At 49.3% G+C, this 17,672-nt stretch overlaps 1 protein-coding gene across 1 annotated transcript; it reads right to left on the bottom strand.

Annotated features, from left to right (window-relative positions):
- Positions 1-11,794: 11,794 nt before the first annotated feature.
- Positions 11,795-16,201, bottom strand: LOC123092999 (probable leucine-rich repeat receptor-like protein kinase At1g35710). Its single transcript, XM_044514874.1, has 11 exons — positions 15,912-16,201; positions 15,051-15,198; positions 14,248-14,319; positions 13,520-13,591; positions 13,216-13,287; positions 12,998-13,141; positions 12,793-12,873; positions 12,621-12,692; positions 12,410-12,481; positions 12,230-12,301; positions 11,795-12,121 (listed from the first exon to the last, which is right to left on the bottom strand). Exons 1-11 carry the CDS (start codon positions 16,003-16,005, stop codon positions 12,031-12,033), a joined length of 990 nt encoding a protein of 329 aa, XP_044370809.1. The 5' UTR covers positions 16,006-16,201; the 3' UTR covers positions 11,795-12,030.
- Positions 16,202-17,672: the final 1,471 nt, after the last annotated feature.

Here is a 17,672-nt window from a genome sequence, read left to right as displayed (position 1 = left end):
ATTGCCAATTACTGACCTCGCAGCTGCTTGCACCAAAGCTTGTGAGTCAGCTGGCACCATGATGGAGAATTCTGCCCAAGGCCTCTCCTTGTCAACCTTTTGTAGCCATGGCCATCTTGCCCGTAGTGCTTTATTCATCCAAAACAAGTTGGGCACTCCCAGTCCGCCTGCCCATTTGGGCGTACATACTTCGTCCCATGCGACCGCACAGGACCCACCGTTTGCTTCCTTCTTTCCACACCACAGAAAGCCTCTACAGATCTTGGTTAGCGCCACTAACGTTTTCCTTGGCAGGTCAAGAGCCAGCATCGAGTGCACCGGGATGGCACATAGTACCGATTGGATTAACAACAGTCTGCTGCTCTTTGGCAGCATAGCGGCTTTCCACAGTGGCAGGCAATCCGCAACTTTGTCCACTAGATCTTGAAGTTGCGCCGTGGTGGGTTTTCTTATCGTGAGTGGCATCCCCATATACTTGCACGGGAATGCGGCATTGGCACAACCCAAGGAAGAGGAGACCAGATCCATCTCCTCCTGAGAGCATCGAATCGGTAAGGCCACACTCTTGGCCATGTTGACAACAAGGCCGGAAGCCTTCCCAAATAGCGCAAGTATATCTCGGCACGTCCTTGTTTCCAGCTCATTGGGTTTGAAGAACACCACTACATCATCCGCGAACATAGATACCCGCTGTTGCAATCCGTTCCTCGCCAGCGGTGCCAACAATCCTCTGTCCATGGCATATTTGAACATGGCCTTGAGAGGCTCCATGCACAGGATGAAGAGCATAGGTGATAGAGGGTCCCCTTGTCTTAGGCCTTGACATGCCAGAATTGGTTTGCCAGGAATACCATTCACCATGATCCTTGTGGAGGAAGTTGCAAGCAGCCCACAAATCCATGCAATCCATTTTTCTCCGAATCTAAAACGCCTCAGTACCTCGATGACAAAAGGCCAACTTATCGAGTCAAAAGCTTTGGTGATGTCCAACTTCAGAAGAACCGTTGGGGATTTCAACATGTGTAGACGACGTGCCGTGCACTGCACAAGCATGAAGTTGTCATGCAAGGATCGTCCTTTAACGAACGCACTTTGGTGTTGCCTGATGAGCTTTGGAAGATCCTCCGCGAGTCTCGTTGCCAGGACTTTGTCAAAGATTTTGATTGGTCCACTGATGAGGCTAACCGGCCTGTACTCCTTAATGTCCATTGCGCCGGCCTTCTTTGGTAGCAGCGTGACCAGAGCCTTGTTGATTGTGGCCATGCCCCGCATATCTTCCATATGAAAATGTTCAAGCACCCTCATAAATCCATCCTCACTATATGCCAACAAGTTGCGAAGAATCTGCCGGTGAACTCGTCGGGTCCCGGCGCCTTGTCCAAAGGCATGCCCTTGATGGCTTTGTGAACTTCCTCCTCCGTAAAAGGTGCCTCAATCCTTGATAAATCCATAGATGGTAAGTCAAGCGCGTCCAGGTTGATATTTGCTTCTCTAGCTCCAGTTGTTCCCATCAGATCCTGGAAGTATACATCCACCGCGTCCGCTATCCTCTCCTGTCCAGTGAAGATCTCGCCATTGTGCTGAATGACAGTTATAGAGTTCTTCCTCTGCCTATGTCTCGCGTGTCTTTGGAAGAAAGCAGTGTTTGCGTCCCCCACCTTCAGGTGAAGCAAGCGCGATCTTTGCCTGGCAATCATTCTTTCCAAGGAGCAAAGCCCTAGCAGTTTCCTTTTTAACAGCTTGCGGAGTCCATGCTCCTGATCCGACAGCCTCCTAGATTCTGCCGCCACATCCAGCCTTGAAATGATTTCCATTGCCAACGCTATCTGGAGACGGGTGTTACCAATCCAACGGTCGCTCCAACTTTGCAACGCCTTTGCTGTTACCCGCAGCTTGTTGTCCAGCACTGTAAACGGGTTGCCCACCGAGGGGATGGATTGCCACGCCTGTTTCACCGTGTCCAAGAATCCTAGAGCTTTGGGCCAAAAGCATTCGAATTTGAAGCGGTGGCCCACCTCAAACTCGGCATCCAAGTCCACAAGCAATGGGCAGTGATCCGAGATTGCCGTACCGAGCGTAGTTAGCAGACTCTTCGGGTATATATCCTCCCAGCAGTTCGTAACGAAAACATGGTCTATTTTCTCCATCGTTGGGTTTCTACGTTCATTGCTCCACGTGTAGCGCCTTCCATTGAGGTACAGCTCTTTGAGCTCGAGCCTATTTAGCATGGCCCGGAATCTAGCCATCATGCGCCTATTGGAAGTTGCCTTATTCTTGTCCTCCGGATTGACAAGTAAGTTGAAATCGCCCACAATCGCCCATGGCCCTGCATGGAGGTCTCTGACGTCACGAATCTCTTCAAGAAAAGCCACCTTTTCAGCATCACCTTGAGGCCCATAGACCCCGGTAATCCACCACATGGGAAGCCCTTCCTGTTGGACGAGTGCCGTAAGGGTATTTGCCGTGAGGTGAGTATTGGTGACGGATACCACCAAATGATCCCATGCAAGTAGAATTCCCCCTCTAGTGCCCACCGCCGGAACATAATAGAAATTTTCAAATCTATTGCCAAGGGTTTGTCTTACAATATCATCCGAGATGCTCTCCATCTTTGTTTCTTGAAGACACACTAAATCCACTTTGGCCGCGTCTACCGCTTGGAAGATAGTGTTTCTACGCGCCGGGGAGTTGAGCCCTCTCACGTTCCACACCAGGATTTTAGGAGGTTGCGTAGTCATTTTAGCATCCCACATCCACCATGGCACTAAGGGCTAATGTCCCTCGACCACCGTATCATCATCCCCTTGAAGAGGAAGGATGGATTCCTCCCACCCAAACAGAGCCAAAATCGCCTTGACATGGCAGTCCATGAGCGGCTTGTCGAACAGCCTGGCGTATGCTTCCAGGGTGTCATCGCTTATCAGATCTGCCTCGTTCGCTAGACATAGCTTCTTGATCAGGACCGCTTGCTGTTTTGAAGCCCGAGAGCCCCGGCCTCCTTTGGCAAGTCGCACGTTGCGCCTGGGAGTTGTTACAGGCGCCTTCTTCCGGCGCGGCCTTCTCCGCTTCACCGCAAGGCCCCTGGATGTGGGCTGCTCCAGGATCGGCGTGATGTTGCCCCTGAGTTCATTGCAAAGCTGGATCGCCCTATCCTCAGGAGACGGGTTCGGCACGGCCAGGACGGGCGGCAGATTTGTTTCCTCAAGCTGTTCAGAGAGGCTAACCAAAAACCATCCAGTGCCTTCCGTGCATGGCGGTGTCACATCCCCATGCAGCTCGGGCCCCACGAGTCCCTCCACAGATTCCAAAAAACCTGGCAAATCCACCAGCACGGAGCTGCCACAGTTGTCGCTGTCAAGATCCTCCTCGGTCAGTGCACATGGCCCCCGCAGCGGGCTTTCCTCCACCTGGGAGAGGCGTAGCTCCCAATCGCCCACTCTGATCCCAGGCGAATCTCCTGCGCCCATAGGGCTGCTAGGCCCCACCAGCAGACACGACCCGCCCTGGCCCAGCACTGTCTGCCCACTCATCGTCAGGGGCGGCGCGATCTCCCCTTCCGGTTGGTTGATCGAGGCCACCGAATCCTCCCGAACCAGCATCCTTGGCGCGTAGCCTGCCCGGCCCCCTCTCTGGTGACCAGTGGGGCCGACCCTGCTTTCCACTGAGGGAGCCTCCATGCCTATCGAAGCGCCTAGAGCACGCTCCACTCCCAACGGGCGTTCCACGCTGACCTCACCCACGATCAGGGTCGCGTCACCCGTATCATCCGAAGCAATCCCCGTACAGTCCACCTGGTCATGTTGACCGTCCACTCGATTTCGAATTCCACCCCCCTGCTGCGGCCGCGGCGGCGGAGGGGCCGAGTTCGCCAAAGAAGAGTCCGGCGAGGCCCTGGATGGCGGCGCCGGCGGGCCCCCGTTTGCATCCCGACGGCCACCACCCCCATCCTCATCAGCAGAAGGCGGGGAGGGGGGCGGCGGCGGTGGTGGCGGAGGTGCCACCCCGGCCAAATCGCCCACCTGAATCGCATCGCCAATCTGGCTGATCGAAACCGGGTACCACAGCGCGTCGTCCTGCACTCCAGCAGCCATGGCGTGCTCGCCGCGCCTGCCCTATTCTTCCACCACGAGAATGCGCTTGGAAGGGATTCTTGCCGGGTCATCCGTCCGCAGCCAGACCTTGAACTCAGCCATGTCATTGCGGGACGCCGTGGAAGACGCAACCTTGACCACCAAGCCGAGCCCGTGCAGCAGCACCTCTGTAGTTCTCCGCGTCCAGGCATTCGCCGGCACCCCACGAAGCGCCAACGACACTAGGAAAGGCATGACGACTCCGGTCGCACGCGCACGGCGAGACCACGGAGAGCACCAGATCGAAGAGCGGTCTCCCCGCGCGACCGCGCCTGAGCACTCTGTTCCGTAGCTCAACCGATCTGCACAAGACAAGAAAATCCTCCGGGTAGTACTCCCTGATAGATATATCTCCGGGCACAAGCTCAAGCTCCTCCACCATGGTAGCAGCAGCAGAAGCCAGGTCCGCGGCCTGATGCGAACCCACGACGGTCACCACCACCGCCCCGGACAGCTCCTCCTCCAGGGCCCATAAGTCCGGACCTGACTCCAGGAAGACGCAGTCCACCGGATCATCCACCGGCCTGCGCGAGAGCACCGACGACACTGCCGGCTCAAACGGGACCGAAAATCCAGGGCCTTGAACGCTGCCCGCCAATTCTGCACGGACGACCTGACTCCACGAGACGCCGAGGCGGACCGCCCCGGCCGGCGGAGGCCCAGGCGGCGGCGGGGGCAGACGCGACGAAGGCGGCGTCTGACGGCCCGGGCTGGTGGTCCCCGGGGGCGGCACCGGCGAGGAGGGGCGCTGGCGCAGCGCCGAGGCGCGCGTGGAGGATCCGCGAGTGAGGGACTCCGAGGGCGCCGGCGCGGGTTGGTGCAGCCCCTGGAGATGTGGCCGTGCTCACCGCATCTCACGCACACCGGCGGATTCGTGCACTGGGCGGAGATGTGCCGGTCACTCCCACAGTTGTGGCAGCAGCCAATCAGCTCCGCCGGGATGCGGCTTCTCGGGGGGCGGGAGGAGGGGAGGATGTTCGGCCATTGGCCCGGCGGCGAGCGCCTCCTCGGTGCCTGAGGCGGATGCAACTCCGGGCTGGCCACCCGGCGAGCAGGCCGGGACTGCCACGGCCCACCCTCAGCGGCAGCCACCGGCTCAGGGGGGCGAGGAGGAGCGTCACGCATGATGGGACCCCGCGCCATGCCGACGACATCCGGGACAAGGACGAGCGAGCGCAGCGCCGGTCTAGCCGGAGCAGGAGGCGGGGATGGGAGGGCGGAGTAGTCCGACGACGCCGCCGAGAGCGACACCCGCGAAGCCATGGTGGCCGCCGGGTCCGGAGCGGAGGCCGGCGGGGTTTGGTGGGCGCCGGGGCCGGAGTGGCCGCCGGCGCAGGGCAGGAGAGCGGGGAGCGGGGAGCGGGGAGGGAGCGGGGGAGGGAGACAGTCCGATAGACTTTGAGAGTGCTTTTGACACTAGGATACGAAGGGAGCATTGAGGCTGACGTAAGACAGAACACTGAGACTACCCTTACTATTAAAGGCATATTCATTGTAATTTCTTTTTCGTGCTTCATAAAGTCTGGACTTGTGTTGTTGTGCTTAGGATTACTCTTCGACTGCTTCATGATCGATGTAATTATCATTAACCGTTTGTATTGTTCGAAGAAACCTAGAAAGGCTTGAAAAGTTTGTACTCCCTCTCTCTCAGTTTACAGGGCGTGTGTTGTCAATTTTACCAACCTAATACAAGTCATATATTATAAAAAATATACCAATATAAACTTCAGATGTTTTATTTTCAAGAGGTATAATTTTTGTGTTATATAGTTTATATTAGGGTGATAAAATTGGCAACATAGTTATACGCGCAGGACTTGTAAACTGAAACAGAGGGAGTAGCAAAATGCCTAGAAGTCGTGAGCTTAGCTCAAATCTACTCATTAAGTAAGCTACATTTATATCTAGTTGATTTAATGTGTGCAGCTGGTATTCAACCATGGTTATCTCTGGCACAAAAAACTAGTATAATTGTGTGAACTAGTTACGACTTTCAATGTAACATGTGGGAGCTTAGTTTGACCATAGTTAGGTATACACCTTTTTGCCATAACTAATATTTAGTTAAAACAATACTCCCAAACCAATACTTTTAAGGATTTTTCACAATATGCAAAGCAGACCAAAACCACTATATACCACTCAGAGCAAATAAACCAATGGGCTAAGCAAATGACACCCTTAGTATTAGGGGGGGGGGGGGGGTCACTTGACATGGAAAAGAAATACAGTATTTACATACAGAAAATATGGCTCGATTTCATGAGATAATGGTAAGAAACTCTATTAAAACAGCGTGTCTGTGATGACTTAAGTTTACAACTGGGAAAGAAAAGTACCTCGAGTTGCGTTTTCTTTAGCTGAACTTCATACAAATTTTGAATGACCGATCCATATGAATTTATTCACTGCACCATCCAAAGACACTTCGTACACAAATTTCCATGTGTTGAATAAAAATTACACACTAGACATTTCGTACTTATAAAAACATACTCCCTTCGTAAACTAATGTAAGAGCGTTTAGATCACAAATTACTTGTCTTTTCCTTCCAAAATTTCGTTTTTAATTTCCTGCGGTCCGAAGAGGCTCTACGGTTGGGGCCGCGGAACCAGACCCTAGAACCACCGACATTCCATCCCACGGCCGAAACTGCGGTGCTCGATCATGTCCTCTTAAGCACGTACAGTACGTACGTAATGACGCTAGCGATCAAACGCGACGCCCCACCAACCCAACAACTCGACGCGCACGCTGGCACACACACTGCACGCACATTAACAAATCATCAGACCGAAAAGCCGTGAAATGACCGCGAGAAAGGATGAGAGAGCCGTGAAAGCTCTCACGCTCAATCACTGGGGTTGACGGCGACCTCTCATCGACCGGAAAGAGAAAGGATACGCGACCGTTTCTCCCGGCCGGCGGACGCGCGGTGCCGCGCCGGTACGTACCAGCGAGCACGTAGTAGGTACGCACTTATATTCTTCTTCTCTTAAATTCCATGCACGCGACGCGCGATCACACCACGATAATCAATACTACGTATATAGCTACTTTTTTGTATTGTTCTTGTATGTATACGCGACTATGCATGCATGCGACTTCTTCTCGTTGATTTTCTGGGGGTCCCCTTTTGACGTCGGATTGCGTGCCGGCCACGTGGTAGGTAGTGCCCCGATTTCCCCTTTTTCTTTTCGTCCGTGTAATGTGTACTCCCTCCGTCCGGAAATACTTGTCATCAAAATGAATAAAAGGGGATGTATCTAGATGTATTTTAGTTTTAGATACATCCCTTTTTGTCCATTTTAATGACAAGTATTTCCGGACGGAGGGAGTATGTACTAGCGGTGTGAGAATGTCACGGTTGTTCATCGCTTTGCACCGACAGAGATCAATCGCGGCAAAAACCCTCGATGGCTGGATCGGATAAAAGGATTTTTATCCCACGCACCTCCTCCTCAAGAAAAGGTTTAAGGTTCCTCCGCCTCCCGCCAGTACCATCGTCGGTCCGTCTCGTCTCCGATGGTCTTAGCGTCTTGGACATGATGGATTCTGACCCTTGTCGAAGGAGGTCATCGTTATTAGTTTTTTTTAGTTTTGTTAGGGCTCGTGTCCTGCTCAGGAAGGCGCGCGAGACGGTGACGGCTTTCTGAAGATGGAATAAAGTTTTCCCCGCCCAGCCCCCGTCCTGGTGGTGCGTCTAGCATTGTCGGTGGCGACGGTGGGTGTGTGGATATGTGTCTCCGGCGATCCGTTTTTGATGAATTTGCTCGAATTTGGTCACCGTTCATTTACGTTCGTGTGTCTTCAGTTTGGATCCTTCCGATCTACGATACTCTTCATCAATGACGGTTGTTGTTCTATTGCGTTGGTCCTATGGTGCCTCAGCACGATGACTTCCCGACTGACTACTATAACATGCTTTGCGTGGCTCTGGCGAGGGAGGGGCGATGACGGCGGCACGCCTTGGGCTCGCTCCGGTGCTTGCAGTCGTCGCTAGGTGGAGTACGAATCTGGATGTAAATTTTATTATTTCTAGTTTTCGTTGTACTTCTGTGATTGAAGATGAATATATTGGAAATTTCACGCTAAAAAAAGAGGTGTTTCGTTTTTTTTTCATTCTCAAACATGGAAAATTTTAGGACCCCGATAAAATCCGAGCGCTTGGATTTTAATCATTTCATCCTGAACGTTTTTACATGGCAACTTTAGTTGACGCGAGGTGGCAACTTTAGTTGTTAAGACATGACAATTTTGTCCCACTTTGTTTTTTGTTAGAAAATTGCAATGTTTGCCAACCTCATGTGAACTAAAGTTGCCATAAAAAACGTTCGGGTTGCCATGCTTAAAATCCGAATGTTTGAGATTTATCATTGCCGAAATTTTATCTTCGCTTGGGGAAAGTTGAATAAAAAATATCAACACTATTACCTGGTGAGTGCAAGAAAATATTCTCATCATAGTAGTAGTATAATTTTGAAGATCGTTGTTGCAGTTGGTGCTCACATAAACATGCCTTGCATGTCTACTATTACATCTATTGATTATACGTGGACGCCCTGACAGAACAAAGAAAAAGGAGCCGGAACAAAACTACAACGTGCATGCTCCTCCGTTTCTGTGCACTGAGATCTACTATAGCTATAATAATAATCAGATTATGAATGGTAGGAGATGCCAATGTTGCTCATGGCCTAAAATACAGCGTACTTTGGCTTAATCAAGCTCATCCTACTAGTATAATAGTCCTAGCACTAGCTAGCTCTCTCCCGACGAAGTCCATATACGTGCAGGTTGTCGTGTTTATCTATAATCTTCTTTCAGTAGTTGTTAATTTAGGCAGACAGCCAAATACTAGTAGTAGAGTAGTACGTAAAACAGGAAGCACTTCGAAGACCAAGTTGATGTGGTCTCTGCTCTACTGACCTCTCCCAATGTAGCATTGCATTGTGTACTACTACCCGACTAGTGGTGCTGTGGTGCTAGGTTTGCTCCTTGCTTTCAGAGTTTCAGTGCACCTGTACTTTATTTTCCCAAGAAGAAGATTTTTGAGATTTTCTCGTTGATATGACTTTCTTTCTGGCCGATCGAACAACTCCACAACCCCTACCAAAACCTCACGGACAAAAAGGAGTGAGAAATTGGGTGGTGTGGATAGAGCAAAATGTCAATCATTTGTCCTGCCCCGAGCAATATCCAAACGAGCAGAATCAAACCATGACTCACAACGTTGGACCACCCCATGGGTTCGGTTGGGTGGTGCCCTGCCCTCTGTGTTTTCTTAACACTACTGTAGTTCGGTGGCGCCTCGATCTGCTTGTGTTTGGTTGGTGTCTTGGTGCTATAAAAACATAAAACAACGAACAAAAAGGCAAAGCCGAGGTGCTCCGGCAGTCCAGGTGACCCCATCGGTTCCAGCCAGGTAGTACGTAGCTTGGCCCGTGCGCATCCTGATTGATTCGCCGCAGAGGGTGAAATTAAGTGAAAATAAAATAAACGGTAGGCCCGTCGAGCCACACAGCAGTATTTTTTTTACATGTTTTTTCGTGGAGGAAACAACTAGGGAAGATGACTGTCAGCACAAAACTTAGTATCTTTGGTAGAGGGAGGACATCAACCTCTGTGTGTGCTTGGGAGTTACACACAAGCATATGAGCAGCAGACAACATCGGCGGAGCGTCGTGCACCCACCAGCGGTGTCGGTCGGCAGACAAACCTAAGCCTTCTCCAACGCTAGGTGCCCGGCCGTGTACTGCTACTACCTCCGTTTTTTAAATGAATGTGGCTAGATCTTAGTCGAAGGAGACTTAATCAAGGCTTAATTGAGTGACATAACATGTATAGAAAGCAAAAAGAAACTTTTTTTTTGCATAAATTTTCATGTAAGATCTTACGAATATCGTATCGATTGAGACTTAACAACGAAGTTCAGTCGACTGAGATTTAGCAACATCGTTTCTAAATATAAGTCATTTGAGAGATTTTTCTATGGATTACATATGAGTGTATATAGACGTACTCCCTCCGTAAAGAAATATAAGAGCGTTTAGATCATTACGGAGGGAGTATTTTAGAGTGTAAATTCACTCATTTTGCTCCGTTTTTAGTTCATATTAAATTCCCTAAAAGAGCTTATATTTAGCAACGGAGGGAGGGAGTGCATGTTTCCAACGCATGGAAAGGAGAATTCCATGACCTCTGCAGATCGCATGTGACGGACGCATCGTCGCATGCATGATCACACGCACCCTTCCTTGTCGCTCTCGGCCATTAGAAAAGAAGATTTTGCACGCATTGACCTTAGTGACATTGTTAAGACTTGAGAGCACCCGCTGGCCTGATTGATGCTGTGAAGTTGCAACGTGCAGGTTTAACGAAGCAACTACTCGTGCAGTAATGCACCACATGTCATGTCTGGGTATCACATCGCATTCACAAGCCCCCAAGTCATCACACAAACTGCAGGGTATCTACTGTGATCCGAGCCTGACCTCGGTTATTCTTACTCAATATTTTTGTAAGGAGGTTCGCATATTTGATCATGATTAACTGGAGCGTCTGCCTGGTAATTGCCCGGGACACCTGCCTACAGCTCTCACTGATGATGAGGCATCTCTTCTGGTCCAGTCCAGCAAAAGACAGCACAGGTTTTGGAACAGGAAAACAGCACAAAGGGAGGACCAAAGGAGGCCGAGGACCATGTGGCGTGGACAGTGACACTTATGTGCGAGGGAGACAAAAAACTTGAGGGAACTGTTCGCGCATCCATGGCAAACGATCAAGGGCGCCGGACCGCCGGTAGTCTCACTCTCACACATCCATGGCTAGTGCAGGACAAGAACCTCTCATGTGGCAAGCCACTGTTGGACAGATGGACAGGCATGTAAATGTCACCCTGGCAACAGCAACCAGGACAAGGATTGGCCTAACCCGCCTCGTCGTTTTTCCCTCGCAGATGATCATAACCGCCTGGCGACAGCATGATCCTTGAGACTGAATCATGCTACAAGGAGTACTATACATGGACCACCAACACCAGCAAGGCAGCAAAGGTATCCATGTTATTAAGGTCATAAAAGAAGTAATAGAACAGAGTAGGAAATGCATGTGCCCTTGACAGTATGTATGCATTCCTTGCTGCAACCGCTCATCCAATCAAACTGTTGGCAGCAGACGATCATTTCATGTGCATGTGGCTCTTCTGCCCTGACCCCTGAAGCTGCACACTGGTGTCCTGGCTCTCACTTCACTGCTTTTCTTTTCTAACCTGCATCATCGCCATCTTTCTGATTGATGCAGGCTGTAAATTGTGTCATCATGGTATGAAGATTGATAGTATATGGTGCCCCTTCATCCGGGGCAGGTCTTACGGCCAGCCTGGTCTTGGCATGTTCTCGCTCCCACTTGTCCCCTGGTTCCGAGCGTGCATTCATGCCCTCCGAGTTCGCTTCCAAAAGTCCAGATCATGTCCAGTGGAGCGAGGCAAGGCAAATGTCGTTGGCCACACACACAAACGCCGGCTGGCCACACCATCCATGGCTGTCGGTGCCATGCAGCGCGCGTGCAGCTGGCGACGCATCTGATTCTCAAGGAGGACGCCTCTCCGTCGTAGACACAGGAAAAAGCAGCACAGCCTGTACACTATTCCGCGACAGGATCGTAATTCACCGGCTCCGGATTTCACTGATTTTTGTATTCTATGCAAGCGGCTTTGTGGTTTGTACGCGTAAACTTACCATTGAACAGCGCAGCGAGAAACATAGTTGATGTGCTACTAGTTTTACAGATATCATATACGTACGTCCTAAAATACGCGTGCATTTCGCAACTGCGTCGTGTAGAAAGGCGACTGCTGTCGTGCAGAATAAACAACAGGCCCACACTTCATGAGCTTGGTTAAACCGAGAGGTCGGCCTCGGGTAATTCAAGCACCTTGTGCACTCCTTTTGATCTGCTTCCTGGCCTAAACTGGTTCCCCTCAATGTACCTGCAGCAAACATATGCACCTCAGCAACTGTGCATACAGAATAATTCTTTTCGATGGCATGAAAGGAATTTGTTTTGAGAAAAAGTTGAGACTCTAAAGCCAACGTACAGCTCCTTCAGAAATGGATGCTTGTATAACCCTTCAGGAATCCTTCCAATGAAGTTGTTGTTGTCCAAATACCTGCCAAAAACCATTGTACTTGAGAATACCAGAACCAGATGAAAGAGGAAGATTCACATTAATCAAACACTAGGCAGAACTTTAGAAATTTTAAGCAGTAAGGCTCACAGATATGTCAATCTTGGGATCTGAACTAGCTTTGGCGATATCGATCCAATCAGCCTATTATTGGACAAGTGCCTGCAGAACATACAAGGATAATCAGGTGATTTTTTTTTACTTTTATTTTGTGAAAGAGGTCTTCCCAGGGGGGGAATAAAACTGAAGTTTATGATGATGTCTTGATAAAGTGTTGACTTTAACTTCTGAAAAAACTTACAAGATCTCAAGGTTGGTCAAATTCGCAATCTGATCTGGCACCACTCCAGCCAATTGATTATTATTAACGTATCTGCAGACCACAATGTATAGCAGTCAGCCTACCGGCTTAGGAAGACAGCATTCTCCAGTCAGGAGAGAACAAATCGGTAGCTTCTAAAATTTCTGCTTACAGGTTTCTCAAGGAGGGGAAGCCATTCTCAATGCTGAAGACTTCCCTCAGAGTGCCTATCAAGTGGTTGCCACCAACATCACTGCAAAAGGAGAGGATTTAAAATTCATGATATACTGCAGAGAAAGGACGGACTAAAATATTTGCTAGTATAGATAAGTTTTTCATGTGAACTTGAGAGAGAAGGAACCGGGACGGAAGTTTACAGGTGACGGAGATTTTTGAGAGTTCCAAGCTCAGGGGGGATCCGCCCAGTAAAGCGGTTCTCATGAAGATAAAGATAGCGTAGTTCTGGTAGGTTTGCAAGCTCCACAGGGATTTCACCTTTGAAGTTATTGAAGCTCAAATACCTGAACAGTAGTAGTAGTCAGAGGCACAGAAACTGAGACATAATTAATCCAGTTCATTCCAAAACTGAACTTACAAGTGTGTAAGTTTCTTTAGGTCACCAATTTCGGGCGGGAGCACATCTTGAAGCTTATTCCACCTCAGGTTCCTAAAAGTATGAACGAAATTGCTTAGCTGAAGAACAACTGTATTCAAAATAGGCAGCTCTGAAATCTGAACCATAATGCCAACAAAGTAATTATGATTCAATACAGCATTATCCAGGGACACTGGAAGAATACAGAAACTGAGAGGAATGTTTTGTACAGCGAGAACTAAAACAATTCGGCAAACTAGCATCCAAATATACCTCAGTAAACACAAAGACATCCCATACTTACAATATCTTGAGGTGTCTCAGCCGTCCGATCTGTGGAGGAATTGGCCCCGTCAACTTATTATTGTGGAGATCCCTATAGTTACAAAAATTCAACTGTTCTCAGTTCAAGGATGTGTTAAAGATGAGGTAACATAGGTCAAAATTACAAAGATGTTTAGTTCAGCCTTTAGTCTGATAAAATAACCACCTCTAGTCTCTGATAAAATAACCAACTTTAGTCTCAAATATAGTTTTTTTGGGGAAAACGATACTTCTACAATGTATAAATTGAATAAACATTTGGTACACAGAAAAGTGTAACTCAGCCACAATAAAAAGCTGACGTTAAGTTAGGTAATGTTTTCAGAGTAAGCTAGTTCCTAAATTCTGGCTAATGATCTATGTAAATTCAGAAACCATGACTACATAAACAGAAACATAAACTTTCCCAATAATATATACATCTGCATGGATGTCTTGCCATGTTCATCTACTTGAGCTGATGGAGTGATGGTTATGCTAAAACACTACAAACTTGACAGTAAGTAAATCCATCACTTCAATCATGCCGACAGGTTATCGCTATGTGCATCACGACACTTATATAGAAGACAGAGTAGCGGTGAACAGGAAAAAGTTCTTGTTACACTTAGTAGATACAAAAATGCCAACAGTTCATCGTCACACGCATCAAGATGCATACACAGAACAGGAGAATAAAAGCAGTGGTAACAAGGAAAAAGTCCTTACAGTTTTTTTAAATCCAGCAGGTTTGTTACCGCTGTAGGGAATGGACCAACTATTGACACAGCATAGACTTCCCTGAAATAAGGTAAAGTGATATAATATGGTCACTCTAACTTGAACAGTACACAAAAGCTTCAGACAAAGTGCATGATTGTGCAATTAATAAAGTTAACATCCATATGCAACATGCATCGATTGGTCAAAGATTATGTTATGCTAAAAATCTTATTTATTCAATTATCTCGAACATAGGAATGGCGAATTTACCATACAAGAAAAGTACACCACTTTCCCTTTAACTGGTACCAGAATAGTTTAAAATTACTACTGTCAGAGTAGGTTTGAAGTACAAGGCAAGATATATGGCATGATTTATTAGGTTTTTCTAGTCCTGGTCATGGTCTATAGTTGAAATGTACAAGAACGAATGGTTGTCTGCAGTTCTTCAGGTTGAGATTGCATCTTGAAGATTTCATGGTTTATAGTTGGAACGTACAAGAATGAATGGTTGACTGCAGTTCTTCAGGCTGACATTGCATCTTAAAGATTTCAAGCAAGAAAGTTGTTCAAGGAATGACTTTCCTGTAGCTTGACATATCTCAGGTAGTTACAAGGCTACACCATGGATGGACTACAAGTATGAATTGAGTTTCTGTATGCAAAGGAGCGTACTAAACTAAATATGTAACGACAGTTTCATATCCTTTTACATGAAAATGCTAGTCACTGTAAAATATCCTTCAAAATTTTATGTATGCCAACATAAAAAAGAGAGAGTAAAGTCAAGAAATGAAGACATGTCTTACAGTTCGGTGACAACTCTGTAATCCCCTTGCTGAGTACATGTCACACCAGACCAGGGGGGAAGGTCACCATGCCCACAAGGGTCATCGCCGACCCATGAGTAGACAACTCTCCATCCTAGTGAAGCCTTGATCTCATTCAACGCTTTCACTGCAGCACAAACACAACTTCAGTTTGGACAGTCGCCGAGCAACTACTGAACGGTCACCGTAAGTTTCTAATTCTGCATAATGTCTATGCCTCTATTAACAGACAAATTTCTCCTCCTATCAGGCACCAAGTAATATCTTATGCAACCGGGGAAAATGATACATACTACACCAGATAGCGCATCGTAAACTAGGCAACGTACCGGGCCTTCATTCAGCTACAACTGAATCATGAAGTCCAGGCCAATTATCGCTTGGCACCAGGTGAGCCCCCGATTTGTGTTAGTTAACATATGACATCGCCAGCTCATTTTCTTTCAGAGATCATGCATCACTGGCACAGAAACTTAAGTGCCATGAGCACCAATTATCTAAAGCACGGCGAATTTAACCACCTAATAATGAGATAAACAAGGGATAGATCCTACTGTCACGCTAAGTGTCCAGGCAGGGTCTCAGCTTCACAGATGCTGAAACTAACCTACAACCGTCAGTGCCAGGGAGCCAAATTCGGCAACCTAACAAGCGGACGCCCAATTCAGCACCTCTAACGAACCAGCAGGGGAATGCAGCGTCCTACGCGCGAGGCTGGGTCAGATCTTCCCCCAGCAAACAGCTAGTACAGAGCCCATCTCGCTGTAATCGCATCAAGGGGCCTGCCGGGAGGGATCGATTCGCTCGAACGAGGGGGGCGGAAGAGGAACGAGCAAGTACCGTCTCTCTTCACCGTCTTGCCCCGCGCGGCGCCGGCGAGGAGGAGGAGGGAGAGGAGGGGCGGCAAGAGGCGGGCGAACGACGCCGCGGCCATGGGTGGGTTGAAGTGGGGCAGGCTCGCTAGCGGTGGGTGTGGGGCGCGCGGCGGGAGACCATATGAGAAGGAAGAGGGAGGTGGCGCCGCGCCGGTGTGGGGAGTGACTAGTGAGAGAGTGGGCAGGCCAGCACTAGCTAGCTCACGATCCCTCCCGCGGTGTGGACAGTCCCACGGCCGCTCTCGCACTCGGAGAGCTCGCCGCCGCGTCGGTGGGTTCGGTCGGGTTGGCCGTGCCTGGGTTGGGTTGGGTTGGGTCGGGTCGCACCAAGCGAGCGACCGGTGATGCACGGTTAATTTGGCCACGTTCCACTGCTAAAACAAGCATTCTTTTCGTTTAAAAAAGACAAAAAAATGCCGACTGATGTTTTTTTTCTTTTGAGAAAAGGATCAGGTCTATTATGAAAAATCACCGGAATTACAAAGCATCTCAAACATAACAAACATCGCATCGAGATTTCGAGACCACCGAACGACCACTATTGCCGCCAGAACGAGTCGTCGATGCGCCGCTGTCGCCGCTCCCTTACCGGAGCCGGCTTGCACTTGACGATGACATCCGGGAAATCTTCGTGCACGTGTCCCTAAAGACCGGCGCCCTGGAATCGCAGTCGTCACTGTTGAACCTTGCATGGATTTGAAGCACCCGAAACTAAATCTTGCCACATGTCGAAAACCCATAATCTCATCGCCCCCAAGGAGATGATAGGAATCTACGCCGAAGCTTCGTCGACTACGTTCAGGCGGACGAACTCGAGGAGGGTTGGAGCCCGAAAGACAATCTCAAAGAAGAAACGTCGCCATCCGCTCGAGCGACGCACCTGCGAGGACTAAAACAATCCTAACATAAACAAATAAGCAAAGCGAAGGCACCGAGATTTCCCACCCAGCCACTGGCCGCCGGAGCTGCAGGCAGAGGGAAGACGAATCCACCAGCTCGTCGATGAAGCATGGATGGGAGAGTTTGCCCTAATCGTCTAGAGTTAGAGCAACTCTAGCATACCCCGTATATCTCGCTAACCCGCATAATTCCAGCGAGTATACGGACTCGGCCCAATTTTCTGGCCAGAACAGAGCCCGTATACTCGTCCGACCCGTAATTTTTTTTACTGCGGCCCGCAAACCGCCCCCCCCCCCCGAAGCAGTATATCTACGGGTTTGCGGGCAGATACGGGTTGAAACCCTAACCCCCCGCCGCCGTGTTTCACCGCGATTCCTCACTTTCTCCCCCGCATTTCTGGTCGTCGGTGAGCCCCCTTCCGCCTCGAAACGCCATGTGGGGCTGTATGTGGAACTCCGGCGGTAGCTCCGGCGGCAGCGGCGACCACGAGCGCGAGCGGTGTGTCCGCGCAGACGACACGAGGAAGCATGCGGCGAGGAAGTGGACGAACCAGGGCCTCGAGCCGCCGTCAAGGCTCCTCTGCCGCGAGACGAAGGAGTATGACCGCCGGCACGGGCTCCTCCGGTCGCCCTCCTCGGTCGCGGGTGTTGGAAATATGCCCTAAAGGCAATAATAAATTAGTTATTATTATATTTCCTTGTTCATGATAATCGTTTATTATCCATGCTAGAATTGTATTGATAGGAAACTCAGATACATGTGTTGATACATAGACAACACCATGTCCCTAGTAAGCCTCTAGTTGACTAGCTCGTTGATCAATAGA

The sequence above is a fragment of the Triticum aestivum genome, chromosome 4B (assembly GCF_018294505.1).
Source record: "Triticum aestivum cultivar Chinese Spring chromosome 4B, IWGSC CS RefSeq v2.1, whole genome shotgun sequence".
NCBI lineage: Eukaryota > Viridiplantae > Streptophyta > Magnoliopsida > Poales > Poaceae > Triticum > Triticum aestivum.
Note: the sequence above shows the minus strand (reverse complement) of the source record. Positions and strands in the feature narration are given on the sequence as shown.